At 38.1% G+C, this 19,670-nt stretch overlaps 1 protein-coding gene across 13 annotated transcripts in view; it reads right to left on the reverse strand.

The window, feature by feature from the left end:
- The window catches only part of SIPA1L1 (signal induced proliferation associated 1 like 1), a 203,295-nt gene that overhangs the window by 11,355 nt on the left and 172,270 nt on the right, over window positions 1-19,670 (reverse strand). For 12 of the 13 annotated variants that reach the window (XM_068684108.1, XM_068684112.1, XM_068684100.1 and 9 more), the window contains 6 exons: window positions 19,142-19,291; window positions 14,210-14,334; window positions 11,701-11,819; window positions 8,833-9,272; window positions 2,577-2,816; window positions 1,357-1,522 (listed from right to left, as the gene is read on the reverse strand). In XM_068684108.1, coding sequence (XP_068540209.1) covers window positions 1,357-1,522; window positions 2,577-2,816; window positions 8,833-9,272; window positions 11,701-11,819; window positions 14,210-14,334; window positions 19,142-19,291 — 1,240 coding nt within the window. The remainder of the gene's footprint in view (window positions 1-1,356; window positions 1,523-2,576; window positions 2,817-8,832; window positions 9,273-11,700; window positions 11,820-14,209; window positions 14,335-19,141; window positions 19,292-19,670) is intronic. The other variant, XM_068684113.1, reaches the window with a different exon arrangement.

Here is a 19,670-nt window from a genome sequence, read left to right on the forward strand (position 1 = left end):
CTTGCTGAAATTTATCAAAAGCATTGCCTGAGTTAATGTACTTGTTACAGGCATCAGAAAATTAAGATTAGGGTAAGACTGGATTCACTTACCCCAACGCAGAAAAATAACAAACTTTGGAACATACACACTTTTCATGATCTTCAGGTGACCTCTTTAAACAGAACAGAATTTCTTGGAGTGAGATTAATCCCCTTGCTCAAAAATAACTAACAGGAGATGTTCACATTTGCCCACATCTCACTCGCCTTGTAGAACTACCACAAACCTAAGAAAAAGTTATCTTGCCATTGGCAAGATTTTCTTTATCCAGCCTCAAAGGTAACATCTGAAATAATCTGTGCATGGAACCTAGCTCTTACAAGTTTTAATAAGCCACTTTGGGCTTTTGCAAGCAAAGAAAGAAGTTGCTCTCTCTTCTGCATAGTTGCTGTGGAAACCATCTGGGCTTTAGGTGATGAGCCTGAGCTGCTAGGCACTGACTGTATATGGAGACTGCAGAAATCAAGGCACTCTGTTCAAAATGACGGACTTCTAAAATTAATATGGATGCTTTATAGTTATTATACACACATTACAAAACACCTCAGGAAATCTTTTTAACTACTTATTCTGTATAAATGTTTGCTCCAGTTTAGGGAGCATTCTTGGTCCTTGTAACAGGATTAGAGAGGCATGAAAGCATGATTATTGCGATACCGTCAGCAAGTCACACTCTAGTTCTGCAGTCAGAGAAGAACAATTCAAACGCGTAAGACAACATTACTGGATTTCTCACAAGCCACTGGTCCTAAACATTCTTTGCAATTAGGCATACTAGCCTCTGTACATTTGCACACACAGTTGTAATACTATTGCAGTGACCGGAATAACAAAACTGTTCCCAAATGTTTTCCTTTAGTAGATAAGTCTGTGACAAACAGATGACTTTCTTCCGACGATGAGCATTCAGAGAATGCTTTGCATTTCATTTTCCTGTTACGAGTGAGAATGGAAGAGATCCTGTCTGAGAAACTCTGAGCCCAACAATGCAAAGCACTGAGTAAGCTCTGTAAGAATGAACACTTCAGCTTCGGCGACTTTGAAAGCACACAGCATTTTCTACACAGAAATCTTAGAGCTTCACAGCCTTCATCAGTTTCCAAACTGTGACACCCTTTGCTGTATTAGTGATATGCCTGGGCAGCAATGAACTCCATCATCAAATACTTATGAAGTGTAACTTTACACATTTCTGGTTTGTGTCAACAGAAGCATGTCTCGGATCAGAAGAAGACCCGTGCATTGCTCTTAAGGCATCTCAGATTTTATTCAGCTGTGACAAGAAATAGACAGATGACAGACTCTCTAACATACCTTAAAATTCTTCTGGGATTCAGGTGTTGGACTATCAAGATCTATCAATTTCTTCAGGTCTTCTTCAACGGTGGACTTGGATGCTCGTTTTGGTGATGCTCGGAGGTCTCTTGCTGATGCACGCAGCCGAGGGTGGGCCATTTCATTGCCATCACTCTGGTGACGTCTTAAATGAAATGGAACAGACACATTCAGGTCTCAAAGCCCTGGGGCAGGAGGCATGAATGAAACAAAAATTATAGCATCCTCAAAATTTTAAAAGACAAAAAATAGGTAGGGGGCATGAAAAAGGAGAGGAGTTTCACTAATACAGCAGAGCCTCATCTTAATGAATACCTGTTGAAGCAATCAATTAGCAATACATGCTAAGGTTGTCATCCATTTTCTCAGTAAGGGACTGAATCCATTAAAATAATGCATATTCTGCACTAAATTAAAAATATGTCTTAAATGAGCCAAAAGCAACAAAACACCAAATTCCTTTAATCTTTCAACTGGCTTTTTTTTTACTGCAGATTTTACAAAGTTTCACCATCTCATTTTGACAGTCAGTGATTGGCATCACCTTGGAATTCTGTGTTGACCCAATAAAAGCCAAGAGGAGATGAACAAATTGTTCTGGAAGGGGTGTTCCAAACCACCTGCTTTCGAAGCCATGCTAGACTGAAAAGAAGAGTATGTTCACTGGAAAGTTGTTTCTTTATTTCTACTCCAAAAGAGATGGCTTTGTATTGTAACACAGAGATGCCTTGCCTTGCCTTCAGTCACTTAAGACTGGATACTGGCAGCAACCTAGACCAGGTACAAGGAGTGCCACAGAGCTCATACGCAGCACGCACAGTACTACTACATGGGTGAGAGGCTTAAGAAAGAGCTCAGCCTCTATATTAAGAAGATTTTTAATATTTGCTGAAATAACATTGAGTGACCTTTAAGAGGTCCCAATGAAAGATAAGCTTTAATAGGACTGAAATCCATACAGCACTCTAGAAACGGTAATTATTATTTTTGTAAGTATGTTAACAGGGAATGAGATTAGCCAACTATTAAATATTTAAACCCAGCTGCAGAACTCTAGATTAGAGATTAAGTTGTACTGCAGAATATGCATTCTATTAAACAGTCTTGTGCATTTCTGTACAGAGAAATGTCACAGATGTCAATGCTTCTTTACAATTAAAGCTAATAACCAAAAAAGAAAACCAAAAAAACATTCTTACTTTCTTGTATCCATAAACCCCACTGAGTTTATTGTCCCTTCTGGCTTTTTCCATCCGATCAGATACTTGCTAGTAGCACCCTGGCGAGGGTAGAAAGTCCTAGGACCAGATGAGGAGGAGGAGGAGGAGGAGAAAGAAGGTGCGAGCTGGGGAGAAGTAGCAGGATGAAGCTCTTCTTTAGGTGAGCTTCTGGCACTGGTGAAAACAACCGGGCTGGCAGAGTGTCGTGAACTCATGGTACTGGGAGAGAAACAAAGACAAATTTGCTTCTAATGTGCGTTTATGCATCTTGTTCAATTATTTTTAAAGCAAAACTTTGGAGCACATGATGTTACTCTTACTGGAGCAGACAGAGTAGCAAAACCAGCTCAGTCATTTTAAGGCCCTTCTATGAATGTTTTATTAGAAACATTTCACACAGTCATGAAAAATTTTGTAAGCAAGTTCTACGGATGCAATATACCACCCTCCCCTCATCCTCCTTTACAAATGGGAAACATAGGGCTCATGGTGATTAACAGCTTAAAAGTAATACATGAGGTTGTAACTAATTAGCAAAAAGAACCCAAGTCCAACTTCTTGCTGGAAAGTGGAACAAAATGTATTGTGAAGGAAGTTGAGCAACAAGGAACATCCCTTTGAGACTCCACAACAAACCACAGAAGAAACCCACACATCTTTCAAAAGAGAGCTTCCTGGATTTTGCCTGAAAAGAAGTTACCATTTGCTGCTAAAAAAGACACTTACAGAAATGGTTAAGTTCAAGCACGTCCCTAACATAATGCCACAGTTTGTTTAGCCAGAGGAAAGTATCAGGTCAACTAACTGCAACTTATTGCTGGAAGAGGCGGCGGGAGGCTTCAGATGGGAGCTACTCTTTAGCTATGATGATATTAAAGTTTCATGCAACTTGCATAATATCAGGAGAGCTAGTGCTCAAGACAATATTTACTTTAGCAACCTTAAAAGGTCAGGCATTTCTAGCTACGGTTAGAGCAAAGCTTTGTGTACAGCCTTAGTATGGAAATAGCATTATGTATGTAGAGACCAATTTTCCATCAGCTCTCTCCACAACTTAGCCACATTTTCTTCCCAGTATCCAATACTACAAGGAAGGAATATGAAACAGATGGACCTGTGGGAAAGAACAGTTTCTGACTGAGAAATAAAAATTAGCTGGAAGGCTGAACAGTCACTGAACAATCTTTTCATTCTTAGCTTCACAGGAAATTCTTTACCACTTTTTATATCTTGATGAAATAAGGCATTTTCAATGTCCATTTTCAATGTCTCTCAACGAAATGGATAAAGTATTTGAGGCTAAATTTATGTTGGCACCTGGAAAAATAATCTCACCTACATTTAGCCTTACAGAAGGCAGCCATCTAATCTGTGCCACTTGTCTGGCTCCTACGGTAGCCAATGCAGAGAGAAATACCCTTGGAAATGATTCTCCTCATCTTAAATTAGGTGTCAGACAGGGAGAATTATGCTTTCAAGTTTCTCCTCTCTCTCTCCTGACAACAGATGGCTTCTAAGGAGTCACCTTCAACTACATGTTCCACTTCTGAACGGCTGGAGTGAAGTCCCAACAGCTAAGTGCTGTGGATGCAAGGAGTTGGGGCGGATGGCAGTCTTCCCACCTCAAACAGTGCCAGCTACTGCTGGCCATGCTTCCCCTGAACGTACATAGGGATGGTGGGGCAGTCCTCCGGGTTAGGGATCTAACATGCATCTCCCCATGTGTACGCAAATCAGGCAACAATAATACAGAGTTGGCATTACAGATCCCCCCTATCTGTACATTTGTAAGACCTGTACAAAAGATGTCAGATTGGAAAAATATAGGAAGATATTTCTGTCCATGAAGCCCATGTATTTGGTACTGCACATCACAGCCTTTATTTATAATAGATGCAAGTAAACATAATTTATAGCAAGAAAGCAGAGAAAAATAAGATCTAGAGGTAGAGGCAATACATTTCTCTTCATTCCTCCTTCTCTGTTCTTTTAAATACTGAAAACTCCTACACATGCTGAGCAAGCCAGCCCATCTGCAAGGCATCACCCCTGCAAAATTAAAATACCAAGATTTGTGGAAGATGTACATCTTTAAAGAAAACATATGAGGCTTTTGTTTTATTGTTTTGTTGTGGGTTTTGTTTTTGAATGTTTATCCCCTTCTAAATACAATCAAGAATTGGAGAAGACTTTTATTTCAGCGTAGGAAAACAGAAGCTCTGAACACACTTCAGAATTGTTTAATCCCACCAGGTAGCTCTCAAGGAAGTGCTATATGTAAGGAAAATACCCTTAAAATTAATTACAACTCCTAGCTAGGTTGCTAGTGTTGACCTTTAACATTTACTATGCACAGAGGACAAAAAATGATGTTCAATATGTTCTACATTAAATGTGTATCTAAAATGTACACAATGTATAACTTAGTAATTATATTTTATTATACATCATACAGTATATAAATATTGTATACTGTAAGTGCTACTATTTTAACATTTATTATAATATATATATATATATATATAATACATGCTAAGAGCAGCCTGGCAGATGAGTGAGAAAATTAGCATACAGTTTTTAATATACTTTTCTTTTAAGTGTATTGAATGTTTTGAGCTGTGGTTTTACAATATATTATTTTTGGGAGACTATTCTGCTTCAGGAACTACACGCAGAACTGTGGAAAGACCCGGAGTTTTGAGGTTTTTCATGCTACATGTAAACACAGGAAAGTCAATAGCATACTGATGGAAAACTGTAACAGACACCTGGACCAGCCTGATTATATCTGGAAGGAATTCAGTCCTCAGTCTCTGGACTGAGAGAGAACCTTTTGCCACTGGTGGTACCCCACTTCCCAACTGGAATATTGTGACAGGAAGGGTTAAATTAAGGAAAAATTCTGATACTACATAACAGTCTGCAAGAAGTCCTGATGAGTCATTCATAAAAGTAAACTGTTACACATAATCTACAACAGTTAAATATTAAAAATATTCTAAGTAATTAAAATAGATTAGAAGTATTCATACTTTTTCTAAACCACACAGGTTAGGTGGAAATGAAAGTCTGATTTACTTATTTTTTTCCTAGGGAATTCATGCCATCAGCGCATATGGCTTCATTTAATGACATTCAGCTATAATGATTCTGTATAATTACTGGCCTACATAATGCAATTCTCCAGGGATGCTATGAGAAATCTGCACAATCATCAGGAAGGACTTTGGAATGGGGGTGGAGAAAAAAAGTAAAAACACAGCCAGAAGCTCTGCTGTAAAAGTTAATCACTATAATTTACATTTTGCCACCAATTCTCAGGTACAAGTTCTTTTATGCACAATCAAATGATCTGAACATTAATTGTTGCTCCTGTCTTCTACAGACACAAACACTCTAATTTGTGGCTATTTTCTTTTCTTTTGTCACTGAGTTCTTTTCAGGGCCAAATTCCTTTTCTTCTTGCTCAGAAACCTGACTCCAAAGATGTTGCAGGCATTCTGGCATCCACAAGGAAAAGGTAAAAAAGGAAGAAGCAGCAAAGGATAACAATTTAGAAACTTGAAGAAACGCAACAATTAAGCTGTTCATTTCTCACAAGAAATAGCTTGTTCAGAACCATCCTTTACTCTCCCCTCCTTGAAGCAGGCAGCTGTGGTTACGTTCTGGAAGTGCCAGGCTAACAAGACCCTGCCTCCAGTCCCTATCTACTCCTTCCCATGCCCCTCGTGCCCCTCCTATTGGATCAGCCTCACTATTTGGGAAGCTGTGGAATCAATGGGACAAGCAGACAGATCAATTGGAGGAAAAAAAGTTTGTTTTTTTTTGTTGGTTTTTTTTTTTTTTTTTTTTTTTTTAGCTTTGTTATATTTTGACTCGATCACCTCCTAGAACAAGGTGTTGTGCCTGCATAGGAAGAGTTATGGGAGTGTTGGGAGTTAACAGCTGGATTGAGGGTCTCCTCAGCTCACCATTGCTGTTCAGTGTGTAACCATCAACCCAGGACACCATGAGAAACAAAATGACAGCTTTTTGCCCACACCATGCCTTTGCTCTATTGCAAGGCATCAAACACATTTTCTAGTCTTCAAAAATATAAAATAAGGAAGGAGTACAAATTAGTCTGCCTTCTTCTCCACCAGAATAAATTATGTGGGTGCAAGGATTGTAGCGTTTCTCAAGTATCTTGTCCCATGTGTTCTACAAATTGCTACTATCCCTCTCCTTTGCAATGAGCTGCATTTAAATCTGACTTTTAAATGAAACAACATAAAACCTTGGGAACTTTTATCTGGAAATTTCAACAGCCTGAAAAAAATATGTAGAAAAGCATTTCAGTATCATTAGAGAAACATCAATTAGATTAAAACAAATCAACCAGAGAACAATCACATTCTGAGACAGTGTTGATATAATAAACAATGAGACACAATCTTAGTCCAAGTTTGCAATCAAGTTGCAAAGTATATCCATGAAAGATAAAAGGTAAGAGCTGTCAGGGTGAAGATACATTTCTATTATATTTTCTTGGCTTTTTTTTTTTTTTTTTTTTTTTTTACTGAACTAACCTTGTTTGATGCTCATAGGAGAGGAAACCAGAGCATAGGTGTACAAAGATGAGGTATGTATTAGACGCACCTTTACAATAAAGCTTCATAGTTATAGACATTTTCCAATTTTTTTGAACTGCTTCTGAAAAAAACACTTCAAATGGAAATCCTCCTTACAACTTTGCTGTTATCAGCATTTTGTATAAAAATCTCACATGCAACACTGCTGCAAGTTATGTTCACAGAAATACTGCAGGGCACTCGGCAAATTCTAACGAACATCAAGCAGAAATGCATATAAACATGCATGTCTTAAAATAAAAGGTATAACACTGTAGATAAGCACCACTTAGATTTCTACCTCCAAAAAAGGGGTAAATGCTAAGGTTGCCTAAATTCTAAGTAACTCCCTCTAAACAGTGTTTTATACAGATTTCTTCAAGCCCTTCATACAGATACAGCTACTGGAAACAGCGGTCTCAAAGACTTTGATGGAATTTATACCAACTGAGTATGAGCTTTAGTGCCAAAAATGGTCAACCATAAAGAGGCAGAAAATCATACTGGGACCACCATTAATAGATTATTTAGTCAGAATTACCACGACAAATTACATGGAGACAGTTCATTGCACTACAGTCTCTACGACAACCTCTGTTAGCAGCTACGATACAAGGAACTGTTAAAGTGTCTGATAAACATCTACCCTTGCCTAAATGTAGTTTTGCTCAAAATGAATAGCAAAAAATGCTTCAGGATTCCAGCCTACTGGTATTTTAGCTGTACACTCAAAAAGAGGTGCCTTAAGAAGAAAAATGCAACTGTCAGGCTCCACAAGACCAACAAATTTTTATGATCACATAGCTTCCTAAAAAAGAGCTGATTTTCTTTTTGTTAGTATGACTGAGTATTTTTCTAAAAGCACATTGTATACATCTTCAAAAATGAGGTAGGAAAAGGTTCTAAAATATTTTATGCCTCTAGCAGCTCCACTGAACTTGTGAAGTGGGTATCTTCCATCTGAGGTGTTCAAGCACTTTACGCGTGTACTTGATATCTCCAGTTTTACAAATTGCAAAACTGAGGGAAAGAGGGAACGTGACTGTAATGTGTCATACCTACGGCTTGCAGCAGAATGAGATTAAAAGCTATATGCCAGCACTCCCAAGCAACTTGCTCTCAGTCCTGATCATAATGACTACAAGAAGACTTTTAACAAAAAGACTTCTGGGGAAAAAAAGTAAAAGACATCTGAAACATGTACTTGCAAGACTGAAAAAGACACCCATACTAAACTGTGCATTACTAAAAGGGAGTGACTTCCTTTCTAATTTGTATATAAAATATTTAAGATATTCATCTATGTATATGTATATAGATTTGCAAGATATTCCTTATGGACACACCAGGCACATGTCTGTCTTGTTTAATAGCAACAGTATGGAACATGTTGTCAAATACATTCCTTAGTGTTGGATACAGCAGCAAACACAAAGACTAAAGTTGGTCTGGATTTATAAGTGTTCTGCATAGTAAGATCTCTCAAAACACTGATCAATAGCCCGGTCACTGGTCAAACAGAAGAAGTCTCAACTTAACATCCACTTCTCGCTTTTGATAACCTAGAGAGTGAGAATGGGAAAATGAGCGTGGAAGGTGTTAATCTCATAAGAGGTGAAAGTTACCTTGTATGCGAGACGGCATCACTAAGACTATAAGCACTGTTCTCCCTTGTTAGAGGATTGGAGGCTGGTTGACTCTTGCTGTGAAGATCCAGACTCAGTGAAGACTCGGCCTTTCGGTCTATGTGGCTCTCTTTTTCTAATGTCCTGTCTGCAATGGAGACCACTTCACTGGAGCTGTGCCACAGTGGTGTCACTTTCTCCTTTGTTAGCCCTGTCCGGGGAGACGTTGCTGCTCCCAGAGAGGCAGTGCTGCCATGGCTAGGTCCGTAGGAAGTGGTATCTATGCCACTATCAGCTGAAGTCCCTTGAAGGTAGTTGTAGCTGTTCAGCTCTGATTCAGTGCGCTCTCCACTGTCATACCATTTCTCATCACTGTGAGCACTGGAGGCATTGCTGGAGAGAGTATTGCTGCTGGAATGGCTGGAGTAGTGGCTGTCAGACTACAGAAGAAACAACCCAAAAAAAATCACACTTGCAGGTTTATTTCAAAATTACAGCAACAGAAAAGGAGGAGGAAAGGGTCATGGAAGTCCCCACTGCACAGCAGGAACTCTTTTACCTTCAAGTATTGGACAGGTATGTTTGGGAACCTAACTCGACAAATTTCATTCCAACACAATGTGCGTGCTCTGCTCTTGGTGCATATAAGCAGCTTTCACAAGGATGTGGAAGCCATGCCTTAACAATGCAGGAAAACTGAGATGTTGTCCCAAAATACTTTAAATTGTTTCCTTTCAGATACAATTTACTCAGCCTGCACAAATGACACTGGCTGAGCTGTGTAGACTTTGACCTGTTTCATAGCTACTGTAATTAAAATATTCCAATTTTAAGAGTCCAGTGTTTCAGAGAATGATACAGAACCAATCCACAGAAAGTGCATGTGAATTTCAACAATGCAATTGCCTATCAAAAAGCTAACCTAGGAAAAATACCAGCTGCTCCTCCTAACCCTTGGTATACTTCCTCCTCAACAGTACTGTCCTTTGCAAATGGTCACTGTAATGCCATTTAACTATTCTGAAATTGTTTTTCCAAATTGCAGAATTGCAAGAAAAGAAGCTTTCATGCAATGCTTTGAAATTGTCCCATCAGAGCGTGACAGAGACTGGTTGGTTTCTGGGTTCTGCCCTTGGTTACAGCCAGCTGTTGGGAAGAAGCAGAATGCCTTCAGCTCTGCAGTGGGCATCCATTACAGAAAGAATTTCTTGCCATACACTCATCACTGCTTAGTCGCTCATCTTTGAAGTATCTGTATTCCTCTCAATTTCTTAATTTTAGTTTCCATCTAAAGACTGCATCTAAATTCTGATCACCTACATTACTGAAACTGAAAAAATGGGTTTTCATTATGCAACAGACTTGTTTGGCAGGAAGATGGCCTAGGAATAGGAGAAGGGCCAGAAAGGACAGTTAGAAACACCTTCCCTATTTGCCTACCCAGAGTTTTACCAAACAGACATAGGCAGATCAAATGTCAAAGATTAGATACTGTTTCTGCTCTCACTGGAGAAGAGGGAAAATGGAGAATGGATTGATATTCAGAACAAGAAATTTCAGCATCCACTTTTCTTATTATACTAAAATAAGAACTGACAAAAAAAAAGCAGGAGGAATAATAAGTTGATATGAACTCCTAGTTATCTCCAGTTTAATTTACTGCTTTTCATTAGGAACAGTATCACTGTCCCTCATCCATTTGTCTACATAAGAAAGATTTACAACAACGAAGACTAAAGGACAAGAATGTAGGCATTAGTAATTCCACTGTTGCATTGTGCACACAAGCTAATGAGGTGCATATTACATCATTATATGGTCTAACACATCACATGGAAAACAGGTCAATCTAAATATGAAAACTAGTTTGTGCTCCTAAGAATATGAGGACAGGTGTTTTGTTTGTTTTAAAATAATGAAGGCGTGTCGTTCTGAATTAATAACCTAAAACAAACACTGCAAACTGTACTCAAGGAAGAATGCTGGTAAGCAAGAGCAAATAACAGGAACCAACAGAAGACTTTCTCACACCTAAATAAATGCAACTGATTCTTTTAGCATAAACATGCAACACAAGTCCATGTTTTAGCTGATTGTACAGGTAAAAAGTGGTCCAGTACACTGGACAACAGTTTTAAGTTTTCTTCTTCTTTTGATGTAGTAACAAATGATTTTCAAGACATTTCAAATTTATGAACATTACTGCAGTTAATCTCTCTGTATATAAATCGAAAAGAGACAGTCTCCAAAACAGAGCGCATACCTAACTGTGTGGAGACAGAAAGGCAGAATTTACCATTTAGAAATCAGAACAAATAAAATAAGAAAGACACTTAAGCTGTATTCCAGTGGACCTTTCAAAAGTAGTCTTCTAACAGTGTGCAAGATAGGTTATGGAAAGGAATTAATAGCTACAGTAGATGAGGAAAGTGGGTAAAATAACAAAACAAAAGCAAGATCACTTGTCTGTTTCAAAGAAGCAGCCTTCAGAGTCTTGCCGTGCACAATGTATTAGTCAACTTCAACTCTCACACGTAAGCACTAGAAATAGCTTTGTAAACTCCCACAAATCCTCTCCTTATCACAAGATAACAGACCAGAAAGTGCTTATCATCTGTCAGTAAAACTTTATTAACTAACAAATATTTTAGCAGGCCTTCCATTGCTTCTCTAAGGTTTGTGAAGTAATAGATCTGCTCTACTGCCTGCTCCATAGTTTAATAGGGAACAGGGCTTGACTACTTTTTCCCTTTTCTGTCTGCGTCTTTAACTGACACTTTAAACATAATTTTCAACAACACTTTTGGTATCAAGAGCTTTTCAAGCAAGAGCAATATATTAAATAATTCCTTTTTTAGGATAACTTACATGACCCTGCTTATTTGGAGACAAGTGAACCACAGGATCCTGTCTCATCAGTCTTCCACTGGGGCTTTCTCTGAAGGATGGCAGTACTTTTGATACTGCTGGGAGATGGCATGTTGGTTCTGCAATACAGCATACAATGATGTACTGAAGAGAGCATGCAGCACAACAAACTAAGAAAATGTGTAACTAATTTTATACTGCAACTTTTCCCACTGCTACCAGTAGCCAAAAACTTTGAATATCTAACGAGAAAATCATTCCAAATGGAAAAAAAAAATACATTGAAACAAAACACAGGTGAGTGAGGGCTCATTCCTGCCTGGCGTAAATCAGAAAGACTTCACGAAAAATTTGCAGCCACTGTCCTGGCTTTAACAGGATAACCTGAGCAGTACCATGCCCCCATTGTCCAATAGCACTGCATCAGAACATTAACACAGAGGAATATTCATTTTCGCAATGTATTGACATTGTATGTCTAGATGTATATTGCCTGTGGACAAGAGATTAAAAAAAACTCCGAAAATCTGCATTTCCTTATATTGTATTCTACGCAAGGCAGGACAATAACAAAAGTCTACAGTGATGGCTTAAATCCACGTTTTTCTCCAGTACCACTACTACACGTATTTCCTGTCTAAGTTAAGGTGAGCTAAGTAAGTGTTTTCTAATTGCAGAAATAACAATCTGTTGAAATCACAACATTCCTGTAAAAACTAATGACGGTGAATGAGGAAACTGCGTAGATTACAAAAGAAAGGAATGCTTTTTAAATTAAACCAGGTAAAAGTGGACTGATTTAATTACTCATCTTACATGGGCAGTTAAGAAGTGCTCTTTGCCAATTTTGCCAAAAAAAAAGCTTTTCTGTAGCTTAGAGTGGGCAGGAAGGTGTGAGTGTGAATTCACTGCACCTAATGCCTTATTTACCTTGATACAGATTATCCCAAGTGGAAATGTGCTTATTTGGCACAGAGCCCCACTTTCACCTAGATTCACCAGACTGGCAATAAAGTCTCCAGTCAGAGATGCAGCTTCCAACTGGCACTCTATGAATGCAGGACAATACACAAGAGATAAAATACAGGGATTATATATAAGTACACATTTTTCAGCCTCTGCCAAATGCTGGAGCCACATTATCTACCACACATTTTTTCCTGTACTTTTTGGCCTTATTTATTTATTTTGCTAATACGGTGACTCCTGACATTTTAGAACAGAACTCGCTGGCAGCTCTGCTTAGTGCCAGCATCAACACAGAACCATTGGTCTGCAAAAGTAATGCTGAGGAAAGGATTGGTTTTACATGTGTCGTTACCATCACAACAGTATCAAAACATATGTGATTAAAAATCATTCTGTCAAAATGAGAACTGCAGATCAGTATAATCACAGCTCTTGAGCAAGAAGAAGTATGGGGGGGAGTTGTGAGGGAGGGACTGACAGATGGTTTCAATAATAAGGCACAGCTCACTGAGGTTGTGAAGGTATGTGAACAAAGTACATCTCCAGAACCTGACGACCACATTTCCCTCACAAAACTCCTGCTAAATTCACTGAACTTTATTCTGTTTTCAACACTAGTCAATTTATAAGAACAAGTAAAGAGCTGCGATGTGGCAAAATGATCTGTATATATGCAAGGATGGAAAAAGTATGAAATTGTTTAATCTATGGTAACAAAGTAAGAAACATCAATCTATCAATTTTGACCACGCTCATCATGTTGGATCAACGCTGTCTGTAGATAGTACAACACTTCCATTGGTGTCAATCTCAGTGGTATCCACGCAAACCAAGCCATAGCTGTAGGGAAAAGGTCTATGTGCAAAAACTCCAAATGAAGGCTTAACAATGCAAATCCTCAGTACCCAGCTGTTTTATGTAGTTAATATGTTCCCTTGGCTGACAGCTTAATTGCCAAGTGCAATGAAAATGTATACACTGGTGGAAGGCGATTACCAAGCTATAGATTTACTCCACTATTTAAACTTTAATAGCATTTTTTACCCATTTTGTACATGGTATTTTTATAGCTTCAATGATCAAACAATCAATTTGCATTTATATAGCACCATTTGAAAGGGAGCATCACAAGTACTTTACACAAACTAAGCAAAAATTAAACTAAGTTAAGTCACTTGGGAGAGCAGGTGAGGTCAAACAAGTCCTCAACAGCAAGGCAAATTAATAAGTGTGTCCACCCAACTACTTCTAAAAGGACAGTATTTCAGGGTAACAGTATTAAGGTAGATTTAGTCCCATAGTCAAATGGGAAACTGGAATGAGTCCTTCCTCAGGTGATATTCATAGGTCTCAAGGACACAGACTGCCGAAGCTAATATATGTTCAAGATCTAATTATTCATCCTGATGAACAAGGTTAACTTTTAAAGACACTGAAAATACAGCGCTTAAGAGGGTTCTCCCTCTGCACAGAGACAGGTATTGCCAAAGTCACCTTGTGGTTAGCACCACTTGCTCATTGTAAAGAATTAATTACCTACCCATCTGGTCAGCGATACTATCCTCACTCCTTTGCCAGCTGGGTGTGGATTTGCCGCTACCACCCGTATCTGATTGCGTGTTCTGCCTGTCAATGGAAGCAGGGGATCTACGGCTAATTCCAAACCTGTTGTAACACCCCAAAAAACAAAGCAGATAGTGATTTTAAATATGAATAAAGGGGAAAGAGCACTTTTAAGAAGCCAGTGTAAAGCAATAGGGCAGAGTAACGCGTAGTATGACTGATTTTCCATTTCATTTTTGGGGCAGCTCTCAGGACACATTTAGGACCTTTAATGCATAAGATGTACAATACACATTAATTTATTAATCATTTTTGAACAAGAAAATATGTTACAGTACATACAATTCAAAAACAGACCCAAACCATCCAGGAATAACATTACGGGCTTTCATTTACACAGACATTTACAAGGAAAGGTGACCAGACAGTTAAATAGTTACAGAAATCACAATGAGTAGAACACAAAAGTTTGGATAAAAGTCACATAGGAGAATGAGGTGTGCTTATTGGGAGCAGATTTTAAGGACGAATCACTTCAGCTGGTAAAGTGCTACCTTGGATCTAGTCTAAGTGAGTATCTGGAGGTTCATTTTGGAATCCCACAGATCTCAGTGTGTCACACTTTTGTTACGCACACATACATGCGAACACCACAAATTTATTTGGGGCAATATTACACTGCCAAATATTTTAATTACGATTTTATGAAGTTGACTGTTGTTTCAGGAGCCCCAAAACCTGAGAGGTATGAGTTCTGTGAACTATGTAGTTTCAATCATATAATAACTTGAGTTGATTAGTGCGAACTAAATACAGTAGTAGGAAAGCAGGGAGGCATTAACTATAACTACTGCTGTAGAATAAAGCACATAGAGCAAAAGAAAACTGTGTTCAATTTGTAAATCCTGTTAGAATAGTCAGATGGATTTTGGAAAACTCAATAAAAGTAAAAGTAAACTTAAGCAGAACAATCTAATTTCAAAGGGGAGACCAAAATATACATGCATTATATGCCAAAGTCTATAAGAATTACAACTATAATTTTGTATTACACATAAATCACATATAGGTACAGATGGGTTCAGAATTACTAGGCCTATTATTAAGAATTCTTCAAGAATAATGCTTTTATGTTTGTTTTTTTAATCAGACATACCCTGAAGGAAAAAAAAATCCAAAACTTCTCAAAAGAATTCCAACCACCTGATATATTCTCTCTCTCTCTATGTATCAGAGTTTCTGCAGCTCTCAGTGCCTAATATGACAAGAAAAAATAAAATACCCCAAATGATGCTTTCTACTCACACTACTAGCTACAGGACTGCCCATGACCTATAATGCGAAACTTAGATCTGCCAAACCATCAAAACTAGCTTAATGTGGTGACCCTATTTGAATGTTCTTTTACTTAGTAACTCAAGTGAACCCACCAAAGACAGTATGACTCAGAACAACAAAATCACACTCCCACCTTTAAAAACAAGCCTCCAGAATCTGTGTACACCTCCAGCACAGCTCTAGAATGTCAAAATTTGAACTTGGGCCTTCCAAACATGACCCTACTTCGCTTTTTCATCTCTCCCTGGCATTACAAACATATCATCTGATGAATAAAAAGGTGAAGAACATCTGGATGCACCTGCCCTCTGAATGCAAACACCTTAAATTGAAATTGCATTATGTTGGTAAGGCTTTTCCTTTTCCATCCACTGACTGCAACTAGAAGTTCACTTAAATGCCTAATTAAACATGATAAATTCAATACTGATTGAATAAATGCACAAAAGAATAACACACAGTATTGACATTCTTTAAACACTTATCTAATTTCCAAACTTTCTAGATTTGAGAAGTATTTTGGGAAGAACATATTTTCATGATAAAAGAATTAGAAATTGGTATGCGGATGAAAAAGCCAGAAATCCAAGAAGTCTTAGTTTGATCAAGTTGGGTTGCATCCATATTTTACCTTCTATACATTTATACTGTCCTCTTAACCTAAAGCCCATATGTTAATATCTATGAAAACAGTTCATTTATTCTCACATTCCATGGTGTGCATTTTTTTTAATTAGAGATAAACAAAAATATCATGTTGCTAATCTTATTGCATTAAGACCACTGCTTTACTAATTGAAAAGGCAAGAAATATCTTTTTCTTTTTTTTTATCATGAAGTGGTCTATTTAAAAATGGGAATAGTAAATGCAGGTGGTGCTATATTCCATGCTGCTTAAATTTATGGCCCATCAGGGTATGTAGAGAGGAATCCAAAAACTAAGTACAAGTCAAACTGGATTAAAAGAACAGGCAAAGAAATAAAAGAACAGGAATATTACTTACAAATATATTTTTAAATATACAATCTTAAGAAGAAACTCATTATTTCAGTATTTTCTTCACATCTTACTATCATTTATTCCATATAAGTACCTTCAGGTAATCTTGGGATGAGTACACGAAATACACATACGTATATAAACCAGTTTGGATACTCTTGAAGGCAATGAAGTGTGGCCTATACCCAAAGTCAGGTTATGGACCAATAATCTAGAAGAGGCAGCAGCTACTGCTTTTACTGATATCTGGTAAAGGTTGGACTCATATCCATGCTTCCAGTCATTAAGTTTCACAAACCGTTCAGACTAGTCATACCATGTAGCAGGAAAGAAATGTACATGTAAGTGATGCAGTTGAGATTCCCTGCACTGGGAGGTCTCAGGGACTGCCATACCCAGAGCATGCTGGAGCCTCACCGCAGGAAGATTACCTTCAGGCCACGGCACCTCTTTGGACAGGCACCTACACCATTCTCAGCAACTGAATGCTACTATCTCTCCCCTACTTTAACAACATACAAGTTAATCTCTGCCACCTCTACATAGCATTCCAGACACCTCTACAAAGCTGCCCAGAATCTCGCCTCTCAGATGAATCTCAACAGAAGATGCCAAAGGAACTGTAATGAACACTACTTTGCTTACTGAGGCAATGGAATGTTTCTCACTTAATGGCATTTTTTGCACTTTCTCTTTAGCCTGATAGATAATGTTTGGGAAGTCCTGGGTAAGTTATAAGCCATGTGTGAAAGGACTGTAGGAGAAACAAAGTGCTTTTCCTTTAAGAATAGAATTCAACAGTCACATCATTGGAGTTTGATAAGGATTTAGGTTTTGTTTGTTTGTTTTAGGTATCTCATAAGTAAAAACAAAGTTCATGTATTAATTACTTCCTTCATTATTCCATTAAAATATTGTTCGTTGGACTGATTAAATTTCAGAAGCAAACAGAAGTGTATAAAAAAGTTTCTAGGACACATCTTTGCTTAACTTGCCAAATTCTCAAAGAACGCAGCAGTGAACATATGTGTATAACCAACCTGAAAAATAGAAAAGGACTGGGGAAGGGTGGTGGTGTGCTATGAGGCCAATTCAAAACAAAAACCCCATGTGTGAAAACTCCTTCCTACTCAAGCAGTTATGGTTGCAATGGTCTATGGACATATGGCAGCATCACTTTTTTTTTTTTTTTAGAGCAAATGACGTAGTTGGAAAAGAGCAGACAAATATTGGGAGCACAAGCTGTTCTTCAGAATTCTAGACAACACAAGAGCTTCTGGCATGAATGAGACAAAAGTATACAGTGTATAAAGAGGTTAAAGTCTTCTTTCCAGCTGCAGAGCTCTGGACGTGCTTCCATTTAGTTTCTGTACAATGAAGTTTAATGGATTTAGAGCAAGTCTCCTAGCATCAGTCGGACTTTAGTACAAACTCAAATAATGGCCTGGACAGTGATAGTCTCACAAATCAAGGCTTTCATGAAGGTGCGCAACAGAAAAGAGATGGCTTCCTCTGAAAACCTCAAACTGAGCTACAAGGAGAATACAGGGAGACAAATCTTCAGTCACCTGGAGCAAGAAGCTGCACTTGTTTAAACACATGCTCAAGACAGCATTCTTTGTACCTAAACAGGCAAAAGACTGTGCCCTGTGCTTAAAAAAGTGGCTTGTGCTAAGCAGTTCTTGACAATGATGTTTATTCTTACTAATGATGTATTTTTTTCCTATAATAGAGAGAAAGATATTCTACTTTATATGAGACCCAAAATAGAATGAATTACACACAATGACAAGCAACATATTCAAGACTTCACAGGAAAGCTTTGCAGTATGAACAGTTCTGCTCTCCTCTACAGGAAGTAATTTGGAATGTGGTAGATAGCTCTCTTACTGCCAATTTTTTTTTTTCCCTACTTAGAGACACTTGATTTATTGCTCCATTCAGTGTTCTCTGAAAATGATACAAATTTAATTTCTTCCTCTGCAAGCTGCCCCTTATGTTGACATTGGATCATTTCAGAGTTTGAAGATTTCTGTAAAGTTGGATTACAGAGCCTTAAAACAGAGCAATTATGAATACATGAAAAAAAAATGCTAATTGTGGATTATTTAGCACCTTTGTGCCCACATTTCAAGTCTTAGCTGCAGTCACCACACTTTGCTTCTACCATTAGTATAGACTGCAAAGCCCTAAACCTATTAGTTTTAGAATCTAAACCTGTGAAATGAAACAATTTGCAACATTAAACCAATACTGTTAATTTAGAATTAATTTACTGTTCATTTATTTTTTAATACATGAGGGTATGAACTTTCAGCCTCAGCTCTGTTGTAGACTGGGATCAGAGAGATAAGTTAGGGTGCAAATGGAAGAAGTAGAAGCAAAGGATTTAAAAATCTGACTTCCAAAAAGCATGACAGTGATACTTGAAAACAAACATGTTTTAATGCGCGTAAAGAACAGTTGGCAGGAGGCTATGTAAACACTCCTGTGTTTAACATACATTACAACAAATGGAACAGAGAACAAAAAACTGCCTAAAAAGAATATGAAAAAAACTCTAGTGCCTACCCTTCTGGCATAGATTTTTGTCTGTATGTGCCCCCACCAGAGCCAGTTTCACTTGAGGTTGATAAGTTGCTTGGAGAATTGCGGCACTGCTGCGACCTTGCTAAGGCAATGGATGAAACCGTGACGTAGACATCAGAACCAGGAGACAACCTGTTTAGAGCAAGGGAACCAGTCAAATCAGCAATTCCGAACTGCAGTGACACAGTGCAAAGCATGACGGACTACCCAGCTCAAAATGTCACATCAGCAAAGAACATGTCATCATTGAGACAGTAGAAATAGTGCCAGTCAAAAGATTAGACATGTTCCCCCTATTAATCCATTCCCTGTGGAGTAAATGAAGAAAGACAGGTGAGGATGGGGGAGGAAATCCCAGCACAAACTAGGAAAGCATCAGAGTTTCTTAAGTCCCGATTTGTTTTTCGGGATTGAATGTAAGGAATAATGAAGCATGAAATTCCATGCCCAAATACCAAACAGAGCCATCTATTTCTACCTCTCAAAACAAACTCTTGCCTGGAATTTGAAG

This window comes from Anas acuta, chromosome 5 (genome assembly GCF_963932015.1).
Source record: "Anas acuta chromosome 5, bAnaAcu1.1, whole genome shotgun sequence".
Taxonomy (NCBI): domain Eukaryota; kingdom Metazoa; phylum Chordata; class Aves; order Anseriformes; family Anatidae; genus Anas; species Anas acuta.